The 26,283-nt window shown below is 34.7% G+C and overlaps 1 protein-coding gene across 1 annotated transcript in view; it reads right to left on the bottom strand.

Annotated features, from left to right (window-relative positions):
• Positions 1–1,328: 1,328 nt before the first annotated feature.
• The window catches only part of LOC149578778 (4-hydroxyphenylpyruvate dioxygenase-like), a 54,021-nt gene continuing 29,066 nt past the window's right edge, over positions 1,329–26,283 (bottom strand). The window contains exon 3 of the mRNA XM_089801249.1: positions 1,329–1,860. Coding sequence (XP_089657375.1) covers positions 1,329–1,860 — 532 coding nt within the window. The remainder of the gene's footprint in view (positions 1,861–26,283) is intronic.

Here is a 26,283-nt window from a genome sequence, read left to right as displayed (position 1 = left end):
TATATAATATAAATCCAAACTTCGGAGTTCGGACTAGCTATCATAAATCCATGGACTTTAAATTCAAAAACGTCATAATAGCTAAAATGGCTAAAATAGTCAGTATTATGCACGTGCATATACACTTATTTTGAGTATTGTTGTTAATTATTATTATTAACTACTTTGTCGGACATATACACTTTCACGAGTATTGTTATTAATTATGATTAATTACTTTGCCAGACTCGTGTGGGGCTCTTTAAGCCATTTGGTGTCACTTTCCGGAGACCAAAATTTTGTGTTTATTGTTGACAAATGAAATTTGTCTTCCCACCGCATAGCTTTTATTTTATTTTATTGTTAGTCCCGCCCATATATATATAGGCGGAACTATTGTTTTCATTGAAATATAGTGCATTAGTTCGTCTAGAAAACCGTGCAATATGAAATAATTTGTATGATTTCTAATGTTTAACAATGATTTTATTTTTCATTCAATTATTTGAAGACTATTACTATTTTCTGATTGGTTACTCATATTTTTGCTAGGGTTTTCTTTAATTTTACCATTCAAAAATTGAGAATTTTTTGAATCACATATTTCTTCGTCCGCTCGTCTCCTAAAATTCACCCGCAGGATGCCGAACTTCTCAGCGATGCTAGAAGCCCACCCGAGGAGAATGTCGCAATCAAACACACCGATAGCGATAGGGTGGTTGTTTCCCCAGCGACAAAGCGGTGGAGAAATCGTTTGAAATGGGGCTGGAGCCCCTCGCCGACAGCCAACAATGGCGATAGCTAGTGCCACTAAACGTTGTTGTTGTTCACTTGTTCAAGCATTAAATGATCCTCCGGGAATTTGACTTCTACCAAGTGGATGTCTAAACCGGCCTTTTGGGCTTCCTCGACTTTTTTCCTCAAGGAAGGGATTTGGTGAAAGGTGGTGACGAAGCTTATGGTTAGCCCCTTTGCTGCCAGGTTTTTGGCTAATTGCATGAATGGAATGAGGTGGTCGTGCCCCAACAAGGACAACAACATTACATGGGGTTGGGGCTTTCCGTTCTCTATTTCGTTGCCGTTTATTTCATCACGGGTTGTCGGCACCATGAGTATGGACACAACAAGAAACACTTTCGAATTTGTTCTATTGGACTAGAACGAATGATTCATCATCTCATTTAGTAGAGATCCGTGCGGAGATAAAGAAACATTGATGCTATTGTCTTCCACAACTCCATTCTCATCCACCCTTGTTTACCACCTTCCAAATTTCCTTAGGGTTTCTCTACTTCTATATTGTACCACTTTATTCTTCGTCATTCAACAATCAGATTGATACCACGACTTCAATATAATTCAGGCAGAAAAAACAAAACTAGATACACAGGCTCATTCATCGACAGCAACACCATCTCATTATTGCTAGCCAACACCATGGAATTGAGCCCGCTTTCGGTAGTCCCAACATCCTCTGCTGTAAATTCTGCAAAGCGATGGAATCCCCTAAACTTCGCAACATACGAAATAACATCTTCCAGCACTTCCACATTGCCCATGACATGATCCAATCTCAGCAAAACTACATCTTTGTAAAGCTTAACCTCTGGTATGCAAGCTTTTCCCCAGCTCCTTTCATCGATCAAAACTCTAGGCTCCAATACTCCAACAATGCCGCCATCGATGCTTCTCTCGAAGGCTTGCTTAACATCTTCCATGAGAACTTTCGCAGCCCTAATGGCTAGGTTGTGCTTTTTGAAGAGTCGTCGGGATTCTTCTGCATCGAAGGCCGAATGAGGCGGTCTCGTATTTGTTTGATCTATGTTTGAAGAGCAGGGCGTCGTGAACGCGAATTGCAAATCATTGGACTTTATGGCGAAGCTGCTTATGGATTTTGTTAGAAACATCCACAACTTTCATGAATTTAACTCATGAATTTCTTTGTTTTTCTGAATGGAAAAAAAACAAATAACCCCTAGCAAAATAGCCACTGGCCAATTATAAAACAAGAATTATTGATTGAAAATTATTTTAAAAACAAGAACAACTCTGCATTTTAAAAAGGAACCCACAAAATCTGCCAAAGAAAAGTGGAGGAGATCAATGTCACCGTAGAAAATAAATCTAATAATGAATACAATAATCTATTATATTTATATACATAAAAAATATTTAATATTTTTTTTTATGTTGTATTTTTTTTTATGCATTGATTATAAAATCAATACATTCGACATAGTTAGATGTAAGATTTACTAAGCTATTATATGGCACTTGTTATAGATTTGTCAACATATTATTTTATTAGTTTAATTATCTAAATTTATTCTCTTTAGAAATGGTACATTTTAGTTTTTAAAATTCGTTTTTTTGAATTTTAAAGATTGCTTAATATTTCTTAGATTTATTATATTATAAATTTAAGGAAATCTAAAATCAAATCAAGTTATTTAAAATGAAATTCTATAATACATAATTAAACTTAACAAACAATTATATATATTTTATTAAATTGCTCATTTTTCTTTAAAAACATAATTTCTCTTTGTTTAATTATAATCTTATATAAATTTACTCATTTATTATAAACCATATTCATCATCATATATTTATGTCATTTATTATAACTATTAATCTTACCATTACTATTTCACCTTAAAATCTTTGCACTCTATCCTTTTGCATAAGGCGGGACTAAAGCTTTTCAGAGCTCTTGTTTATAATTGTGCCTTGATGGATATTTGGATAATGATAATTGAAGAATAGAAATTAGTTTCATGGCTGGGCCAAGTGAGAAAACAAAGGAATCATAATTTCTCTCCTTAAAGCCATCCCATGATAAATTATATTCAATAGGTTATTAAAAAAAGTTAGACTCAAAATTAAAATGGTTGAATTATGCACAAGTTGGGTTTTATTCTATTTCATTTTGTCATTTTTACTCTGAAAATAGAACCGTAGTCATACCTTTTGTTTCAAATTATGTTCAAATATCCTAAATCCTAGCCATTATGTTCGAATTAGCCCTTTTGTAACTTCATGTGTACCTAATGTTGCAATGGGTAGTTTACAAAGGAAGCACAACTTCTTTGCAACCAAGCAAAGGTAATAAAGAAGACTTGTGATGCTGTGATCAAATCATTTCATTCCTTGGCATCACATCGCAAAGGTTAGTCAAAGTAGCATTAAAGCATTGCGAGCTAGCAACAACTCCTTTTGAGAATGCATCACAACTTCTCCACAGCTAAGAGAACAAAGTGTTAAATAGTTGTGAGGAAACGATAAAGACTATGGTGGTTAATCATGACTTCTCTACAATTAGTATCAGAGCATGATTTGATGTTGCAAAGTTGTGATAGCCTAAGGATGGGGTTAAGAGCTACAACACAATGGTTCAGGGTAATAGTTATGTTGAAGTTGGGAAGATGGGTAGAGCATGACTTTGTTGGCTAAATAATGGATTTCTCTTGTTGCCATGTAGACGAGACAGATCAAAAGATTGTTGCAAATGAACGGTAAAGGTTAATGCTCACCAAATCATGTGAGCCACCCTTTGGTTACCGCGTGTGTTCGAAACATTAAGGAAGTAGTTAAAGTAAAGGATTGTGAAGTTGCAACCAGTCCATAAAAATGTTAATCACACCATCTCAAGGCTAATTTGATTTAATAAGAGAACAATTGAAAAGTTTCAAAAAGAGACTTTTAAGGAAAGCGCAATATTGTTGGTCAAGTTCCTTGGTTAGTAACAAAGGTTGCAAGGCAGCAATCAACTATAAGAAGGGTCAAGTGTGACATCGTGAGTCTAGTATGAGGTGAGTTATTATTGGTTGTGATGTCACAATGCTTCATGGGCATAAAGTTTAACAACAAATAGGGTTGTGACTTGGTGACATAAAGGATTGTGTGACTTCACAAGAACATAAGTAAGGGAAAATAAAACGATGGGAAGTCTCGAGAAGATAAAAAACTGCTAAGGTGAATGATTAAGCGCTACATCATAGCAATCAAGGTAACATTTTAATCCTAGCAGAGAAGTAGCAACGAGAATGAAAATAAAAGGGTGTGAATTCACAAGGCTTAAATGAATTGAGAGATAGATTGTTGCAAAGGAGGGATAAAGGTTAAGAAAATAGCAAAGTGTGACATTGCAATTCTCAAATTGAAAAGTCATAACAAGCCTACGAGGAAGAGATAGGTGAGGTCTAGCCAATAATTTAATGTCTATGTCCAGTTGTACAAATGCCACTAAATCTTTGATGAAATAACTTTGAGAATTTTGAAAGGATTTGTGCATGTAGAGTTTTAATTCCATAAATGTTGGTTCTAACTTTTAAAAGCACTATTGAATGGCTCATAAAGATCACCATTGTAAAAGAATTTTAGAGCTAAAGGACTTGCAAAGAAGAGTGTTTCAATGAGAATTGTAGAAGTGAGTATTTGAATTCAAAAGGGCAAAGAAGGTTCTCCAAAGGATGAAGTAGGCATAGAGGAGGTTTCAGTGTCTTCCAATCAAGCCAAGTAAAAGAATTTGAGCCCTTATATAGAGGAATGGTTAGAATTTTCACCCAGATCGTCAAATGCACAGTCTACCAACTTGCATGAATTAAGGGACCCATACTCATTCTACAAAGATGTTATAGTTCTGGACACAAATGGGAATGAACTATTCTGGTTTTTCTACAACAATAGGGTATAAAACCCTCCTACCTGAAACCCATGGGAGAGGAATACGGGAAAATTAATCATACTAGAAGTGTTTGTTGATGTGGACCTTGTCAAAGCTCTAATCAAATCTTATAATCCTACCACCCATTCATTTCACAAGAGGGACAGGAGCATATTGTGTCGACTGGACAGAGATACGTTCATTAAAGCATTCAGACTCCAGGGACCTATGGGCCTTGAAATCGATTTGGAAAAGTTGGATAATACTTTTGAGTCACAAAGAGTTTCTTCACTTGTAAGGTTATGAGGATACATATCCCAAGGAGTAAGAAAGAAATGTGGTAAATTCCCAAGAAGGTTGAAAATTTCATGCCAATAGAATTTTTTTACAGATACTTTCAATATACAGTTTTTGGTGTGAACAAGTTATTAGGTGTTGATGGAACGATGAATGTATCTGGTGCATCCTATGTGATGGCCATAAATATACAAGACCAATACACCAATGTGGGGTATGACTATGTGAAACACATAATATCTATGATTCATAATGAAAATGTGGTAATCAGCCTAGATTTTATTGAGCAGACCAAGGAGATGGGAGAAGCACTCCCTATACAACTATGGACCAAGGTATGGAACATATTTTATCCTTATTCTAATTTGGTTGCATTTTATAATGACTTTTTTTTTCCTATCATGAATATGTTAGTGTCTGATATAGAAAGAGTCCCAAGAGTGGTGAGAAAATTGCTTAGGCCCACCCCATGTTTTGATAAATTCAAATTAAATTAGAATTGGGGGCTTATATTCATATTTAGAAATATCACTTTAATGAGGGTATATGGGTGCTCACATCCCCCCTACATTCTACCTAGATTTGTGCTTAAGAGGTTAGGAATCATGGAATTCTTCTAGCAATTCATATTAATGGATAGGGAGCATTTAGACCAACCTAGGAGAAAGGGAACTTTTCTACGTAGGAGTATCAAGATAGGAGACTTCACAATTGAAAAAGAAGCCATAGATGAAGTTGATGCATTCCTTAGACACTATAAGTTTTTATCCTCAATTGTTAGAACCTATGATTTTGAAGATGTAGTCAGGACAACACTGAGAAATATTAGAGGTTATAATTTGCCTCTGAGAAAACAATTGTGGGAGGAAGATGTGATAAGAAATTATTTATTTGAAGATATTTGTAAAGATAGAATTCAAAAATGAAGGGATATACTGAGATTTAAAGCTAAGATGAGGAGATTTGACCCTTCTTTTCAAGGTTTTTATCATAAGGAGAAATATTTAAACAGATTAATAATTATATCACGAATTATCAAGAAATTATTTCACAAGTGCCTTATGAAGTCTAGTGGCAAGAAGAAGAAATGGTGAACCCTATTTCCCCTAAGCCTAATGTGTTCCTTGAAGAGGAAGAAGATGAAGAAGAGGAAAGGCCATCAAAAACATCAGCATGTACTCAAGGGAGGAGGAAAAATAAAAAGTTGATTGAAATAGCTCTAAAGGCTAGGAAAAAGGCCCTAAAGATCTTGCCTGGAAAGGACCAATATTTTGGTGACTTGAGGTAGAAATTTTTGATAAGTCAGACCATAGAGAATGAAGAAGCTACTAGTGAGCTGGATATGGCTACAAAAATGTTGGATGGCAGGGTTATTCAATCCTAGGAGTTCCTACAAGATGATGATTTTGTTTAAAGCAATGAACTCAAAAGTTTTTTATTTAAATTAAAACAAAATCAATTACCCTTGACAATGCAACTTGGTGATTCAAATGAGAAGGTAGCTAAGCTTGTGGAAAAGCTACAATCCTAAAGATAAGATGATCACTATAGAAGAGGTCAGAGTTGGTCAAGAGGAGTGGAATGTTGTTGCTACCTGGTTGGGATATCTATATAATCAAGATGTATGAGATAAATGAAGTGTCATTGGCATTGTTCTCAAAGAGGGAGAGATTCAACTACCTTGTCGTAACAAGAGAAAGGGGGAGATTGAGTTACCATATTAAAAAAACATTGAAGAGAAGTCATACATGAAAGAGGGAGCAATAGTATTCAACAAGAGATGTTGCTACAACATTCAGTTTTCCTGGGTCTAAATTAACATCTAACATACTCGAAGAATACAATTATTACTTCATTTCATAGGAAGACAGTTATATCATTCATGTTCATGTGACTAAGATTTACCGTTAAAATCAGTTAGACAAAATCTCTTAGCTTAAAAACTTGAAATACCATCAAATGAAATTATTAAAGAAATTGAGAACTACATACCTTGAAAAATTGAGATCGAAATCAAACTAGGGATGCTTCTACAACTACCCAGGTTAGTCCGCAAATACCTCTATAACAATACCACAAAACGACTTCCATCCAATATTGTTAAACCAAAATCAAATGACAATTATCATTAAATACCATTATATAAAATTAGGGCATCACTTACCACTATAATCATTAGGGCATCGATTACCATTAGAATCTTTTAGGGCTTCTAATATCACTAATTCAAATAGAGCTTCTGATACCATGGATTCAATTAGGGCTTCTAATACCATGGATTCAATTAGGGCTTCCAATACCACTAATTCAAATAGGGCTTCCAATACCATAGATTCAATTAGGGCTTCTAATACCACGAATTCAATAAGGGTTTATGATACTACTATATCATTTAGGGTTTGAGTCATCTCTTAATCAATTAGGGCTTCAAATTCCTTTCCTTCTGATTACTTAACTGTGATAGTAACACAAGATTAGAACATATACTTATATTTGATATTCATATAAATGAAAAACAATCCATAAAATCTACCTCTTGCATCTAGGTGAAATAATGAAATAACTCAATTAATCTTACCTTCTTGCATATTAATCATAAAATTGATAATACCTATTTTCGACAACCAATTGAATGTATGACTTATCGTTGTATGATGCGTGTCCAATAACTTGTGGAGAGATGAAACATTGTTAGGGGCTTAACCACCCAACCTTGGACCAAATTTTATCCCCACACGATCTCTAATGAGAAAGGCCCTCCCTACCCGGAATAGATAGGGGTCATCTTGCCATCTACTGGGCATCCTGGTATTTAACTCACCATACAACTTGGTAGCAAGAAATCACAACAACAAGAATATGCATGAGTTATTAATTAATTCTTAAAAATGATAAACGTTGTTATATCATATCTGATACTCATTCATATTATTACAGATTCCTCTCTTTCACCTCGTCGCCCTTTTTCTTGGCTACATAGCTGGGTGAATCCCAAGTGTTAGGAATTCTTAGAACAACCTGATCTATCAATTATACATGCATCCAAAATTTCACAAACTATGATTACATAGTTATGTTCTTTAAAGATTTCAAAATTGAATATTTTAATTAATTTAATCATAATCGATTCCTCTACCGCATTCTTGCAGATTAATTCCACCTTCTCACCATTTGCACGGCTTCTTTGCTAGTGAATTCCTTGATGCTAATAGTATTCTAAATTTGTTCAAAAAACTATAATAGCATGTGCATTGATGTTGATTCACTTAAACAATCAAGTTTTTAAACATTACTATTTAAATTCATAAACGATGCATTCTCAAGGATTCTCGAAGATTGATCTCTTATGTACTTTAGGAAACCAACAACTAGAATATATATAGTTATCAACTATTATGCCTAGCCGGCTAAGGATGGATATCCAATCAGAAAAGAAAAGAGTTGGAACATAATTGATTCATTCTCTGACCTATTATTATGTACTAATAGAAAAATAGATATTATACTCAGTGAAAAACAATCAAGAATTACAATGCTTTACTTAGTGTTGGAAATCATTTAAACAACCCTATGTAACATGACAATAACAAAATCTGATGCACTCATATGTAAAAGACATGGAACAATAAAATTAGCAGTGTATTGTCATGAACTATCATTAAGGTAAATGTATAAAGCAAAGCACTAACTTCTAGTACAACAATGAGAAATAAGAGTAAAGAAAGATTAAACAAGCATCATATTGGACTTAGCAAGAATCACATGAATTGCTTGTACAGACTCCTACACCTCCTCACCATTCAGGTGATCAAGCTGGTGACTCCTAGGTGCTCACAAGTTTCATTTCCTTGGATTTTTCTTTACACCTCTTCACTCTAACATGCATCATTGCTAGTGAACTCCTTGGTGTTTAATTACTTGATTTCATTTCCATCTCTATGTGATACACACACACACACACACACACACACACACACACACACACACACACACACACATTTATGTTTTTAATTATGAATCTAAGATATTTATTTCACGAGATTGATATGTTAAGGTAACCTCAAAGTTTATCAGATTCTATACGTTATGATCTAAATGCTATTACTTGGAACTCGGTCTAAAGTAAATATAGTTCTTCATCATGAATTATGTGCATTAATACTCAACTAGTATGAATGGTGTGATTTATGGAATAAAATACAAACATGATACTATGGCTTATGCATTCGACTCTTGAACTCCATATGAAACCGAGAGACTTTGCATTATACATAATTGAAAACTCAATTTTTAAGAAGATTATACACTATGGAGTTATGTGATTCTTCAAACTTAGCATTAAGGTAATAATCATGGAGACATGCAATATCAACAGACTCAGTAATAAGAAAAACATAAAAGGCATTACTTGGTTCGACAGAACTCTTGTTCGACTCCATGAATATATCCTTGAATGCTCTGGTTATGCAAACTTAATGATTCTATTTTTTGCAGCAGAGGATGTGGAAGAGAAGAATAATGAGGTGCAGTCATTTCAATCAGTATAATCTCAGTTAGAGAGAGCCACCGCCAACAATGAGAAAGAAAGAAGATGTCTTGCGATACAAATATGAGACTCAAAAATATAGAGAAAGGTTGACTCTAAGACTCCCTTCAGTTACAAGAAGACTTTGAACGTATCATAAATACAATAATATATGAAAAATAAATATAGAGGGAAAAGAATGAGTTGGAAAGACAATCGAATTGCCGAAAATAAAATCAATTAACCATGCCAAGTGTTAAAAAGCAAAACTATTGAAAACAAGAATAGAGTTGGAAAATAATAATTCGAATATTATATTTTGAACATTTTAATCTTATATTTTTATTTTACATGTGAGCATCACTTTATTATTAAATTATAATGATACCAAATCATTTTTATATTATATGCACGAGTATAAATTATTATTAAAAATAATTTGATGAAAGATAAATTAAAATCCTTTGAGAGGTGTTTTATATTTTAACTTGATTATTTTAATTAAATTAATTATTTAAATAACTCATGTGGTTCCACAAATATATCCTATTTCAAAATGCTAGGTCCTCTACCCTTCTTCCCAGTGATGGTGATGCCCTGCCTAATTCTTTTCTGACAATGCTTCCATCCCTTCGACATGCTTCCTACAAGGAATTTCTTCGTAATTAAATTATAAATTATTTAATCATAAATAATCATAACAGTTAACCTTCATCTCAATTCCATGAATTCATGATTAATGATCAACTAACATCTCATCTTCACTTGAAATCATAGCAACTAACTATCTTACCATTTCACCAAATTATAACAAATTAAACTGCCAACTGACTTCATGCGAACCTCAACGACTATATTTCAAGTTAGGTCAAAAATTGGGATGTAACACACCATTCCCCTTGTGGTTCATTGTCCTCGATGAACTTGAAATTGTAACAAACATTATAAAGGAGTATTTTTTTAAAATTGGAATGTAACGTACCATTCCCCTTGTGTTTCATCATCCTCGATGACCTCTACAATTTAGACACTATGAATATTCCAAATCAAGATATATATATATATATATATAACATTGTGATATCATTTCTTTTCTCAATTGGGTCAGAATGAAAATCATAATCGAAACTCAAGATCCATTTTTACTTTAAAGTTTCTAGAAAGATACTTTCATGGTAACATAAAATTAAACATGTACTCACCTAAGTTCTCTTTACCATACTTGTGGTTTCCTTAGCATCATTTGAGTTGATTCTATTTCATGTTCCTATCATACTCATGTAGGCACTCACCATATCATTAGTTTGATTCCATATTGATATCTTCATTTAAGAGAATTTTTAGGGTTCAATGACTGAACGTAAGATAAGCATTCAAAATTAAAATTCTTCTACTAGCAAGTTCTTGATCTTAATTTAAATCACTTATACATACAATTTGGCATAAAACACTTATTAATGGGTAGATCATCCTAGTAAACTTACAGATCACTTGAAAAAGATTATTAGATCCATGTTTTTCCATTTATGTAACCTTGGCCTCTTTGCCCATCTTATCACAATTGCATTTCTTTGTAACAATCATTTCATGATAGAATATACACTTCATCTCCAAAGCAATATACAATAGCTCAATATGTAGAATCAACATTGCATGTGTATTATACATGTATAGCAGTGTGTCAAGGGTAAAAACATGATATACTATGCAAGATCATCATACATCAAATCAAGATCATAAGCACTTGAAACAATTCATAAGATTCTCATCATTCATTTGTAAATACTTGAAAATTCATCTTTTCCATTTCTATGATTTAGGCTTCCATGCCCATCTTGTCAAAGTTTACATCTGTAAACAAGCATTGATAGTTCCAATTATGCAAGTGTGTTTACTCCTTACTGGAGCACATAATGATATTGTCGTTTAACCAACATAAAAAAGGATCATGGTTCATAATTTCACTTTCCTTCAGTTCAAGTTCAAATAGGTAATAATTTATTTCTATCATTAATTGCATAAAGAATTATTTAGCCATCATGATGGATTTTGATAAAAAAAAATTTATCAAGATTATATAAACTGTGTTTGGATTGCACAAGCCTCGACATCGGGACCCATTTTAATCCTCTCATTCTCTACTAAGAATGACCCTCCCTCCTAGGTTAAGGCATATGTATCATTTTGGTCCTGCCATCTGAGTATTGGGTGGGTTGATGTCCCAACAGTTATTCCCCAAAATAACTAAAGCGTCTGGACAATCAACAAAGATCACATGTTCATTGCATCTGCCCATATCTACCCTGGCCAACGATTTCAACTTGGGTCTATAAACCCTATCTCCACCAACTCAACTTGCTAATCATTTTTATCTTCTTAATTAAGTTTCGTCTTTATGATATTATAGTTTATACATTTGTCCATTTTATATCATCTTGGCCTTCCTGGCTATTCTACAGGATTTTCCAGTGTGTTTTTTTCTAGTTTTGATTGCAATATCCGTTATGCAAAATAAATCTTTTTTGCTTTACAACTCTTCACTCTAACATGAATCATTGCTGGTGAACTCTTGGGTGTTTAATTATTTGATTTCATTTCCATCTCTGTGTGATATGATCATATATATATTCATTTATTTATTTATTTATTTTTATTTTTAATTCTGAATCTGAGATATTTATTTCACATGATTGATATGTTCAGGTAACCTCAAAGTTTATCAGATTCCATACGTTATGATCTAAATGCTATTACTTGGAACTTGGTCTGAAGTAAATATAGTTCTTCATCATGAATTCTGTGCATTAATACTCAACTGGTACGAATGGTGTGATTTATGGAATAAAATGCAAACATGATACTATGGCAGATGCATTCGACTCTTGAACTCAATATGAAACTGATAGACTTTGCATTATACACAATTGAAAACTCAGCTTTTAAGAAGATTATACACTATGGAGTTATGTGATTCTTCAAACTTAGCATTAAGGTAATAATCATGGAGACATGCAATTTCAACAGACTCAATAATAAGAAAAACGTAAAATGCATTACTTGGTTCAGTAGAACTCTTGTTCAACTCCACAAATATACCCTTGAATGCTCTGGTTATGCTGACTTAATGATTCTATTTTTCACAGAAGAGGACATGGAAGAGAAGAATAATGAGGTGCAGTCATTTCAATCAATATAATCTCAGTTAGAGAGAGCCACCGCCAGCAATGAGAAAGAAAGAAGATGTCTTGTGATACAAATATGAGACTCAAAAATATAGAGAAAGCTTGACTCTACAACTCCATTCAGTTACAAGAAGACTTCGAATGCATTTTAAATACAATAATATATGAAAAAGAAATATAGAGGGAAAAGAATGAGTTGGAAAGACAATTTGAATTGCCGAAAATAAAATAAATTAACCATGCCAAGTGTTAAAAAGCAAAAATATTAAAAACGAGAGTAGAGTTAGAAAATAATAATTTGAATATTATATTTTGAACATTATTATAATCTTATATTTATATTTACATGCGAACATCACTTTATTATTAAATTATAATGAAACCAAATCATTTTTATATTATATGCACAAATATAAATTATTATTAAAAATAATATGATGAAAGATAAATTAAAATCCTTTGAGAGATGTTTTATATTTTAACTTAATTGTTTTAATTAAATTAATTATTTAAATAACTCATTCAATTCTACAGATGTATCCTATTTCAAATCACTAGATCATCTACCCGTCTGCCTAGTGATGGTGATGCCTTGCCTAATTCTTTTCTGACAATGCTTCCACCCCTTTGACATGCTTCCTGCAAGGAATTTCTTCGTAATTAAATTATAAATTATTTAGTCATAAATAATCATAATAGTTAACCTTCATCTCAATTACATGAATTCGTGATTAATGATCAACTAACATATCATCTTCACTTGAAATCATAACGACTAATTATCTTACCATTTCGTCAGATTATAATAAATTAAACTGTCAACTGACTTCATGCAAACCTCAACGGCTATATTTCAAGTTAGGTAAAAAATTGGGATGTAATAGTTGCAAAGAAGAAGATTTTTTGTATATCAAAGAGGGAGTTCATATCTCATGCTCTTAGATGATCTTATGTGGGTTGCATGGATGAGAATCAGAATGAGACTAAAAGAAAGATATTGTTGGATAGAGGGATGAGAAACAAAATGAAACTAAGGATATTAATGAAGACCAGTTACTAAACATAGAGGGAGATTGCTCAAAGCAGTACATGTTTTGGATTATGGTAACTAGAGGTGTTTCCATCAATGCCAAAGAGGGAGATTGTTGGAAACTACAATTAGAACAAATGTTATGTTGTCATTGATGTCAAACCTTATTGGTAAGAAAATTTTCTATCTTATTTGAGTACCATATCTAGATTATTGATGAAGAGGATTTGAGAAGTTGGTCATAACAAAAGCACCTAGAGGAAACATTGAGTTATGAGAGGAAACAATAATGGGCACTTTATTAGTTAGATTTTGACAAGATAAAGTGATTGTTCAATCATGCTACAATTGAGGAAGATGGTTTCTTGAAACCTTGAAGAAGTGATCAAAGAATGACTAAATACATAGGCTTGACCAAGCACAAGAGCAAAAGATTAAGGGACTCAAAGTACATGTCAAGTGATGCTAGTGTCGATCGAGCACTAATATGTACCGAGCAGAAGTAGTGTTGATCGAGCATCAGTATTGAGAGAGTGTTAGTATATGTGTTGACTAGAAATGATAGCAGTGATCGAGTAATCCAATGATGGTTAAGTGTTAGACATACTATAGAAGTATATATAATTCCTATGTTGGTGGCACCTTGTGTTATTTGACAGACATACCATTGATTGCCATCCATCCTTTTAAAAATCTTCCTCACTTGTATGGTAGTGAAATGATGGGAAGACACAAAGAGGCAACACATAAGTTAAGTCCTCATGTTTATGTTGTGGAAAATGCTGCATATAGGGATAACGCCTCTACCATCTTCTTAAGTCGTGGAGAGCCTCTATTTGATGCATCATTACTAAGCTTTTTATATGGATACAATGTGATGAAAGAAGAGAAGAGAAGCTAGTCCATTCTAGTGAGTGGAGAAAGTGGGGCAGGTAAAATAGAATCCACCAAAATGCTTATGGAGTGTCTAGATTATATGGGAGGTCGAGTAGTAATTGGCAAGAGATCATTGGAGGATCAAGTGATATAAGTAAGAAATAATTATTGTGGTGTATATACAACAATCAACATTAAGTGTTACCATCTCAATCATTGTTATTTTCTGAATTTCTTTTTATATTCCTGCAGTCAATTCCAATTCTCGAAGCTTTTAGAGATGCAAAAATTGTCAGGAATAACAACTCCAAGTCAATTCTTTTTTTAAGATTGTCCACTCACATTGCATAATATTTGAATATAAGGAGTTTCTAGAGCTTAAGTTGTTAATATGTGGATTTGGCTTAGTTCTTTGAATATGAAGAGTACAACTTCCTCTCATTAAAAATCATCTTCTAGCAAAGCTTCATAGTATTTCATGCAGTCGATTTGGTAAATTTGTTGACTTGCAATTTGACAAGCATGGAAAAATGTCGAGAGTTGTTGTTCAAACATGAAAAAGAACATGAAAAATGACCCTCTTACCTTGATACCTTCTCCTTGTAGCTTGATTCCATTTAATAAATTAGAGGAAAATAATATCATGTGACAAGGGTGAGGTGGATGAGGCGAAACTGATTTAATTAGGTGAGATGATGTAATGATTTAAATGAGGGGTGTAGGAATAGTTAAGAAATGTGAAGTATATAGTAAATAATTAAATTAAACTATAGTAGAGGAATTTTATTTTTTTATTTTTTATTTTTTTAAAATGCACCTGGTAAACTTTTTAACGTGACCGGTAGCGCTGGCGCGACACGCCCACCGGTACCACCAACGCTTTGACCTGGAGCTATGAACCAGTGAGGCCACAAACGGGGGACCTCATCCCCATGAGATTTGAACCTGGATGGCAAGGATAACAACGCAACAACTTAACCATCACAACATGCCACTATTGGCAGTAGAGGAATTTTATTAATTAAAGGAGTATTTTTATTTAATTTGTCAAATTTTATGTGTGTACATTTTGCACCTTTTTAAATTGATGTATGATTGAGAGTATTTTTTAATTAAAATCATTGAATTGTCCTTGTCTAATTTGAATGATGCACTTATTTCCCATGCGATGAATTAATTTTGATAGAAAACTTCAAATGACCAGTTTTGATGTCTTGATTATGATTTTGAATTTCCAATGTGTGATCTCCCAATTTTGAAAAATTCTTGATATGAAATCTATTATGATGCATGCCCTCTATGGAGAAGAATCAAGGGAATTTTTTTTAAAAGAAATGATAAAACCTTATGGTATTTCTTTATTTCCTAATTTAGTATGCTTCCCCGCAACTTTCTGCACCGTCAAATCTTGCACAGATCTATGGTGGGTGCTTCCCCGCATTTTGAAAATGCACTACCTTTATGTAATGTGAGAAAGCCCCTTTGCGACACGTGGATTAGTGGGTTCTTGTTGTTCTTGTGGGCTACAGAAGGGAGAGCTACTGGCTGAGCTAGCAATTCTATTGGCACCCACTTGCCCACATTCTAAGTTCTGTTAAATTTCCTAACATTGCAGGGAAGCACTTTTCAGCCACGTGGTAGGTGGGTCCGTCTTCTTTGAGCCGTCGCAGACAGGGTAGACAAGGTGCAGGGTGAGTTGGCAATTTGATTGGCACCCGCTTTCCCGCATTGTTTGTTTTGTCAGACTTCCTGACAACGCGGGCAAGCACCCCGATGACACCTATTCCACGACATCAAATGTTTCTAGTTGTACCTTCCACCGTCAGATCTTCAAGAATCAATGGTTGGTGCATTCCTGCAATATAAAGATGCGTGGAGATTAAACAATGTAGGTATGCGCCCTTGCGACGCATGGTGCGGTGTGACATCATGGGCCTACCTCTCTCAGAAGGTAATAACAACTCATCTTCCATGGTCATTTTTAGGTGAGTCAGAGTACAAAGAAAGCATCTCATTGGTCCAACTAGCTGACTAGGTATATGGTCACGTAAGATTTTTTATCACTGTAGATTCAAATGAAATCAAGGGTTGGCACTTCCCCGCATTATGAAGATGCAAGGATTTTAAGGAATACAAGAAAGCGCCTTGTTTTCGCATGTCCTTATGGGGCCAGGATTGTCTCATATACTGCAGGATGGTGCCAGTTGGATGCCGAGGTGTATGTTGAGTGTTTTGTGGGCCTAGAATTTTTGAAGGGGCAAGCGCAGTATTATAAAAATCTTTCACAATTGTTGATCTTATGAAGATCAACGATCGGTGCTTTCCTGCAAGATGAAGATGCAAGGAAATTAAACATTGTGGGGAAGCACCTAAAGAACACGTGTCCCAGTGGGTTCGGCTAAGGCATTAACAGTTAGGGCTGATAGTTGGTAGTTACATCATGGTCAAGGTTTTGAGGAGGTGGCACAGTTAGTTGAAAAGATATGGTCAACAACGTGGAGACTCTGCGGAGTGGCAAAACAAAATAAAATCATTGGTCCACATGGTCTATTTTGGTTGTAGGGTTTAGTTGACTTGCTGACCCTGTTGATTCATGAACCAAAAAATGAAGGGAGTCAAATTTTCCCGTGCGATCTAATCCCTGTGATCAATGCCAACCACTCTTGGGTAAATGTTGAACTCAGTGAATGAAGGAGAACACTCCACCACCTCTGATACTATCCATCTACCTAGTCAGAATAGTTTAATGGCGTCGTTTCTGTCTTCTCAGGGCCTTGTTTTCAATAGAATATCATATTTCATTATACTTAGGTCTGTGCCAAGGTTGGATTTTCCCTAAATCTGCATAATTATTCTCTATAAGACTTAATGGCAGTGGTTGTGGAGTAACTTCAGTGAGAAAATATCTCAGTTATGCCTGAGCTATAAATGCAATTTTGTAGATTTTGTTCTAGTTGACTCTTCTTTGACTTCTTTGATATTGCTCTGCAACTTCAATGTAAATCCCCTTTGCCTCTAAACTATATGACATTATGCCTTATCTCCTCCAACCATTGATGTAAAGTGCAAGAACTATTTGCCTCTCATTGGTGTATTGTAGAGATCTGCAATCTCGCATGACTATATCTCTTTTGGCCTATGAATGGTATATAAGTGAATCCTCTCTTTCCTTGTGTCATTCATTTGGGTTTTCTGATCTGTATGTGACTGTTAGATTAAAGCAAGTCTGGATGTGTATATCTTTTGGTGTCATGATGGTTCAATAGTGCATGTATGGGCAAAGATTGGTTTGAACACTCTATTTTGGTGCATCATCTCCTTAGGTTAGAGTAGGTAGATTTGCTTTCATGCATTCCTTCTCCCTTTTCCTCTCCAAGAGTAGTTAGCTGCACCTTGATAGTAAACGAAGCCAGCCTTCTCCAGAGACTCAACCTCACAGTTCAAGTCCCACAGCTTGGAGGTTGTTTCCATGTTACACAAGGTTGTCCTTAGGTAAAAACTTTGGACATGGGTGCAAACTTTTGTGACAACAGTAATTGGGGGGTATCTGTGAAAAAACTATCATGGCTATTAGACCCCATGTCATTTACTAGGACTCATCTAGATAAAATAATATTTTTTGAAGAAATCTGTTGAAAAAAAGCCCATAGGGGAAAAATGATTTACTCTTCCATAAAGTGCCTTGGGTGAGAAGGGGGAAAAATGGGGTTTAAATAGGTAAAACAATTCTTTTACCTTCTTTTTTATTATTTACTTTTGGGTTTGTGGCTCTTCTCTCTAACCTTGTGAGTACAAAGATGTCATTTTGTACATCTACACACCACTTCGAGCGCATCTAATAATTCCACAGGCTATCCAATGCGACGCTCCAATATGTATCCTATATGTTGACCTTTTGTTTGGTTTTTTTGGCATATTTTTAACTCAATTACAAAATTTTAAATTTTTTTAGCACATGCTTATAATATCCTAACACATGCACACTTATGTCAAAAAAAATGGTGAACTGTGGTGCTCAAGTGAAAAAAGTAGAGTAGAATTTTGGGAAAAGAAGTCAAAACCCCAAACCATGGTAGGGTAGAGGTAGAAACCCATGGATGAATCTAAAAAAATTCATTAAGCCCTGACCCTCGAACAAGCAGCGGATGCATAATGACTTCAAAGTGCAAATAAAGAACAGCTTCTCAATTATGGAAAAACTAGAGGATCTCGAAGAACAAACCCGACACATTTGGCATTCGGCTGCCCCTCAGTCAAAAGAATCTAATAGATGGTCACTATCTTCAAACAATGCCCAAGTTGCTTCCTCTCACACTAATTTGGGTGCTTTAGGTAATTTTTGATCTCAGACTATCTTCACAATCAAGAAGTTGGACAATCAATTTAAGGTTTTTAACCTAAGTAAGTATGCTCAGCCGTTCAATTGCAAAACCCTTCCACCTATAGTTGGACCAAATTTGGTAGTGACTCTCACTACATAACACTCCATTAGGGTTAAGCCTAATGCATTTCTTGCTAAAACATATAGGTGCTCATATGTTCCCCCCCACCACAGGACTGTGCCCAAGAGCTCTATAATTTCATAAAACCCTAGTGGAGCTCGAGATCCTCAAGAGTCCCCCATAACTGTGGATAAACCCATCCACATTTCCAATACAAAATTAAAGATCTATGGAATGAATGTCAAAAAATTAGAGTGTTTACAATATGGAATGGCCCAAAGAAAGATCTTACTCTCCTTGCTTATTGGTTAGAAGAAAATTGCGAAGAATAGGTAAGTATCTCTCACTTTTCGAAAAGAACCCTTTATTTGAGATGTTTGGATGAATCCATAAAAGGAGATTTTATTTCTATTTCTAATTTTTTTTTCAATGGGTATACAGTTAATTTTGTAGAGTGGAGTCCAAATTTTGGATTAGAGGGGATAGATATCATGTGTCTTAGGTGGTACAACATTCAGTCCTTACCACTAGAGCTGTTCCAAATCAAGATCCTTAGGTCATTAGGGTCAATAGTGGGAGATCTGATAGGCATTAATTCCTCATTTCAGTACTATAATAATGTAAGACTGCTCATCAGAACCAAGCTTAATCAACCAATTCAAACACATAGGAAGATTATAACCAACAAAGCATCCTATGACATTAATCTTCAAACATATGAAGGGAAAATATCAGAAATCATTAATTTCAATGAGGTCAGGAAAATTAGATTCAGAACCTTGCCACTTACTTCAGACTTTCTTATCAAAATTCAAAAAAAGAAATTGAGGATTAGCTTTGTAGATCAAAAGATACTTTCACAGTATAAGCAAGAGGAGGAGAGACCTTCCGAGTTGCAGGAGGAAAGAAATATAATGGAGAATAATAAGATTAATCTAGAAGCCAAAACAAGACTCAAATCAATTATAGTGGTGGAATTGGAGAAGAATCGAGACAAGTCTCAAAAGAATAAGTCAAAAACAAAACATAGATTGAAGAGAAGAAAAGTAGACAAAAAGAGTCATACAGAGCAAAGTAGTGTTTCAAAAGAAAACAAATATGTAGGAGATTGTGAGATAAAATTATAATGCACTCAAGAGCCATCTAAATATAGGGAGAGGGGAGAGAATCTATTTAGATACAAGTAGAAAGATCCAGAGACTCCACTTAGCAGGGCACAAGTGGACAATGACCAAAATGACAATCAACAATCCAAGGAAGAAGGGACTAGTCAAAATAACATAGAAGATATTGAGAATTCCTTATTATTTGAATTAAATCCAAATAATGGAGGAAATCATAAAGATCTGGAGGAAGAATCCATAAGGGAGCAGTATCAGGTTCAAGTTTTAGAGGAGAGAAACATAACTCCAACCAGAAAGGCTTGGAATAAATCTAAGTTTTGGCTAATCCTATAGAATGTGGTGGGTCACCTTTTACTCTAGCTGACCACCAGAATGATGAAGACCATGACACAAAGACAGTAGAAAGGTCCTTGGAAAATGAGTTCTAGAATTTTCTTAATAAGGATAGTGTTTTGGAACCAAAAGTGGCACTTCAAACATCAGAAGATGAGTTTCTTGAGCAGCTTACTGAGGAACTAATTAAAGTATTTTGCCCTGAGAACATTGGTATTAGCACAGAAGCTAAGAAGGAGGAATTTTTGCAAAGAATTCTTAAACTTGGTGGTAGCAATTACACATTTGAAGATCTAAGGCGTGATTTGCAAAAGATTGAGGATGAGGATAACAAGCAGGGTCAGATTCAGTCAAAAGAATATGAAAGAGATGTAGAGCAAGAATGAAAAGGGATTGCTAAGATTGACAAAGAAGATTTGTATTCAGAAGATAATGATCAACATGGCATAATAAATTAGATTATTAAAGAATTGGAATTTGATGAAATAGAAGGAAAGGACTGTGAGAAAATCTTAAGTGCTCAGAATATTATGGAGCATCTAAGGATACATATGAATCAAGAAGGACTAAGCTCACCCAAATATGGGAGAATAAAAGGTAAAAGAGGTAGAAGGTCTTTGAAGGAACTCAGGGAAGTAGATGGACTTAGCAAGGAACAACAAAAGATTGATCATCTACTTAATAAGGGGAACGGGAAGAGCCTTCCCAAGGAGCCATGAGGATTACTACTTGGAATGCTAGGAGCTTAAATGCTCCTAGCAAAAAAAGGTTACTAAAATAAAACCTTAAACTATTTGATTCGGATAAAAAAGATGCTTGGTTTTTGGAGCTCCACATTTCAAGAATCAGTAGGTGCGTTTGGGGGTCTAGGTATCCTTTGGAACCCTAGGAAAGTTTCTATAGATCTCCTCGACAGTAGTAATAATTGGATCAACATTAGGGTTCAAAGTCTGAAATCTAATCTTCAAATCTTGTTAATTAATGTATATGGACCAATTAGCAATTTAGGAAAGAAAATGGTTTGAGATGAAATTGGTTTTTTTATGAATATTCATAAGGATGATCCCTGTCTAGTAGGTGGTGATTTTAATACTATCTTAAATCTAGCTGAAAAAGTAGGTGGCATTTGCCATCTCTCGCAATCCTCCCTAGACTTTAGAGAATGGTGTGATAAACATAACTTGATTGATATTCCAACTAATAATGGGGAATACACTTGGAATGACAGGAGGAAAGATTTTGCATATATAAGAGAAAAATTAGATACGTTTCTCTTTAAAGGCAATTTGGATGGGAATAATTGTAACATTCACTCTACCATTTTGCCAATTGCTGGGTCAGATCACTTTCCAGTTAGACTGGAATTCACAAAGCCATCAAAACCAACTAGAAACCCATTTAAATGTGAAAAATGTGGTTTTTAGATCCTAATTTTATGGAAAAAATAAAAGAATGGTGGAATCAAGATATATTTGAAGGTTCCAAGATGTTTGTTTTTGTTTCAAAAATGAAGATGATGAAAGAACGGATCCTTAAATGGAATAAAGAATATTTTAATAATATATTTAAAGTAAAATTATATATAGAAGACAAAGTAAAGAATTCAAATTTGGAAGTAATTAAGAAAGGCATGAATAATGAACGGTATCTATTAGAAAAAGAATTAGTAGCTAAACAGGAGGACATATTATCCAAAGAGGAAATATTCTAGAGATAAAAATCCAAGGAGAATTGGTTAGATGAAGGTGATCAAAATACAAAATTCTTTCACAATTCTACCCTATACAACAAATCGAAGAATAAAATTACTAGTATTAGAAATTAGATAGGAATCCTCACTGAGAATCCAAGTGAGATAGAAAACACCTTTGTGACAGATTACCAAGGGATTCTAAATAATTCTGAAGGGTCTAATAGGGAGGTGCAAGCTAATTTACTCAAATTTATTCCAAAATTAGTCACTCCTAAGGATAAATTTTTTTTGAATAAAACCATTACTTTGGAAGAAGTTAGAGAGGTGGTTTTCAATATGAACCTCGATAAATCTCTAGGTCCAGATGGTTTTCAGGCTTTCTTCTATAAAAAATGTTGGCATATTATTGGAGAGGACCTATGGAAAGCCATCAAAGCCTCAAGGAATGGTGGAGCTCTGTTATCAAAAATTAATTACTTCTTTTTAACTTTGATCCCCAAAAAAATGATCCAAAAACAGTTGGGGATTGTAGACCTATCGCTCTTTGCAACACCATTTATAAGATCTTTTCCAAGATCTTAGCAAACAAACTCAAGAATTTGCTCTTGAAAATTATCTCGAAGGAACAAACAGGTTTTGTTCTAGGTAGATCTATTCTCAATGGCATCCTCACTATTCAAGAAACAATTCATTCTGCCTCTAAATGCAAAGAGCCTAGTATATTCATGAAACTTGATATTCAAAAAGCCTACAATATGGTTGATTGGAGATTACTCTATAAGGTGCTGGAAACGTTTGGTTTCTTGCATCAATGGATAAATCTCATTTTTAAATTCATCTCCACCCCCAAAATTTCAGTCCTAATTAATGGGATGCCTGAAGATTTTTTTGAAATCTCTAGGGGTGTCAAGCAAGGTGATCCTCTATATGCTTCCCTCTTCATCATTATGGCAAAAGCCTTTGGGAGAGCGATGAAAAATACTTACAATAATCAAAAAATCACCGGTATTACAGTGGCTAGCAATTTGCCCAATATCACTCATCAACAATATGCTGACAACACTATCTTGCCAGGCAAAAGTACAATCAAAGAAGCCTTGAATTTTAAATCTATTATTAAAACCTATATGACAGCATCTAGTTAGAAAGTAAACAAGGACAAATCTGAGATCTATGTCTTAAACACTAATAAAGAAGTAGAAGACCAAATCTGCAAGATGATGGGTTTCAAGAAAGGTCAGTTTCCCTGTAAATATTTGGGCATTACTCTGGAAAAGGGCTCTAAATCTAGCAAGATCTAGCAGAACACTATTAAAAAATTTGATGCTAGGATTGGGAGTTGGAAAGATAAATGACTCTCTAAGGCCGAAAAAAGCATAAAAGTTAAATCTATTTTATCAAACATTCCTACTCTTCTGCTCTCCTGTCTCCCTCTTTCTAAGAGTTCATTCGGCAAATTGGAATCGAAGCTTAGGAATTTCCTTTGGAAGGATTGTGAAGAAGATAAAAAACTAGCTCTTATCAAATGGGATAATATATGCAAACCCAAGGAGCTGGGTGGTCTTGGGATTAAGAATGTACTATGGAAAAATGAAGCCTTAGGTGCCAATCTTATCTGGTGTTTGTTTAAAGAAAGAGACCAAAAATGGGCTAGGATATTATACAATAAATATCTCAATGTGGATGACCCTTCGTCGATATTTAGAATGAGGAGCCTTCCTAGGGGATCTGAAAGCTAGAATTTCATGACAAAGTGTTGTCACATTATCAACAAATTTCTAACCTAAGATGTAGTAGTGGGTGATGACACATTATTTTGGGAAGATTCTTGGGATGGCTTCCCCCCGATAGTTTCTAGACCCTTTCCTTTGGACCTCAAAAACAAATTAGTTTCTATTTGGGGTGACAAAGTAAGAGACTATAAGATGAAAATCTTCTTGGAAAGATCAGCCAAATGGGGTTGGGGTAGACTCTGAGGCAAGAGAGGTCTATGAAAAGATTTTGATGGATAGGAGGGTTAAGCAAATCGAGAAGAAAGATGAACTTATTTGAGCAGCTTCAAATGATCGTAAATACAATTTTAGAAATGGGTACAATACCTTGATACATTCACAAAGATGGGACCATATTGAAATTCCTCTCAATCTCTGCTGGAATGTTGCATGTCTGCCTAAGGTAGGTTTCTTTCTATGGCTAGTTTCTCAAAATAGAATCTTGATAGAAGATAGATTGCACAAATTTGGCTTTCAAGGCCCTTCCAGGTGTGTTTTATGTAAACATAATACTGAGGATGTGGACCACTTACTCTATAGATGCCAATTTTCCCAATCCTATTGGGAATGGAAAAAAAGAAGGTTAGGTTGGTCTTCCCCTTTGCTGAAATCCTTTTCTGACCTCCTCAAAGGTTGGCCTACCAATATGTTAAAGGGTATCTACAACAAGCTTTGGAACATATGTTGGGCTATTGTATCCTAGGAAATCTAGAAGGAGAGAAAGAAATGCATTTTTTGAGACTCCAAAATGGAACTAGAAGGATTATTACTAAAAATAGAAGCTAGCATTGTGGAAGTAACCAACTCACATCTTAGGAAGGTTAGGAAAGAGGAAGGTTCCTTTTCCTCTTGGGATGGATTCATGAAGAAAAATTGGAGTAATATGATCAACCTGCCTCTAGTTTATACCAAGAGCAACAAGAAGGCTAGGATCAATTGTAAATGGTCTTCTCCCCCACATGGATGGTATAAACTCAACTTTGATGGAGCAGCCAGAGGCAATCCGAGAATGGTGGGTATTGGTTGTATCATAAATGATGATTCAGGCAACTAGATTACTTAAAAAGCCTTGTCGATTTGGTCTACAACTAAAAATTTGGCAGAATTAGAAGCTTTGGAAATAGGTCTCCTTTTATGCCTCAAGATAGGATTGACAAAAGTCATTATAGAAGGTGATTCTCAAATCATCCTCAATGCAATTACAAAACGAGCTACCCCAAATTGGGTACTAAATTTGAAACTTACTGATGTTCTTAGTCTTATCGACTAGCTTGTTGATTCCAGGATATGCCATATATTTCAAGAAGGAAATCAGAAGGTGAATGCATTAGCAAATAAAGGAGCGGATGGTGTAAATCTTCAGATAATTAAAGGATCTTAGTGTATACTTGCTTTGAGTTTTCATGGCCCTAGGATTTATGTGAAACCTTCTCCTTATTTGTTACTTTATTCTATTAATTGGTTAGTTCGACTTAGGACATAGCGTTATGAATTTATATCTCTCTGGAAAAGAATTGTAATGTTATAAGATGCTAGAGTGTCTATAGATTCTCGCATAATGTTTTTTTTTTTTTAATAGTCCACTGCCTCAGCTAATCATTGTTAAAGGTGGGAACCTTCTACTTCAAATTTCTAAGTGGCCTAATCATCATTTAAGGATCTAACTTAACTAGCTCACCTATATGTGTTTAGCCTGTGCTTCGGCCTGCTAGCATCAACATAGCATGAGGTCATGCTAGTAGGCTTCTAGATCTTTCAACTTGGGTTATTTATTTTTCCATGTCACTGTCAAAGCTCACAGTTATCTTTGGCCCCTTTTGCAATGGATTCCAACATTTATGTCTTCCACACAACATAGGTCCGCACCATGGCATTCTGTGGTAATGTTAAGCCAAAGCGGTGGAGTAGAATTCTGAACCCTGTGGATGATATGGCTAGGATAGCCATGAGTAGAGTCATTAGAGAAGGTGTCTTCGACTATAGCTTCACTTGGAGGAAAAATAGTGACATAATCAGTTCTTTTATTGGATGTATGGTGAGAGCAAGGGTGTAACCAGGAGCAATCATCCAACTCTGTCTCAACATCTTCAATTTGACATGGAGGAAGGGGCTCGAACAAGTGGTTAGAAGCATTGATGAAAAACTATGTATCTCGTTGCCAGAGAATTACATGGAGCTTCCACTTGGGTCTCCAGATCTAGAGGTCACTCTTCGACGTCCCTCTCTAATTTTTTGTGAGAATTATGCATTCTATAGGGAATGGCCTAAGATGGAGGCTAGTATTCATTTCCTACTCGGATATTGTGGAAGACAAGAACAAATATTGGCTAACAAATTATCTCAACGCCTTCAATGCTTACATCA

Source organism: Cupressus sempervirens, chromosome 1, assembly GCF_028749045.1.
Source record: "Cupressus sempervirens isolate cs-2001-9-10 chromosome 1, ASM2874904v1, whole genome shotgun sequence".
In the NCBI taxonomy this organism is placed as follows: Eukaryota; Viridiplantae; Streptophyta; class Pinopsida; order Cupressales; family Cupressaceae; genus Cupressus; species Cupressus sempervirens.
The sequence above is the reverse complement of the archived record's forward strand: the minus strand, read 5'-3'. Positions and strand labels throughout refer to the sequence as shown.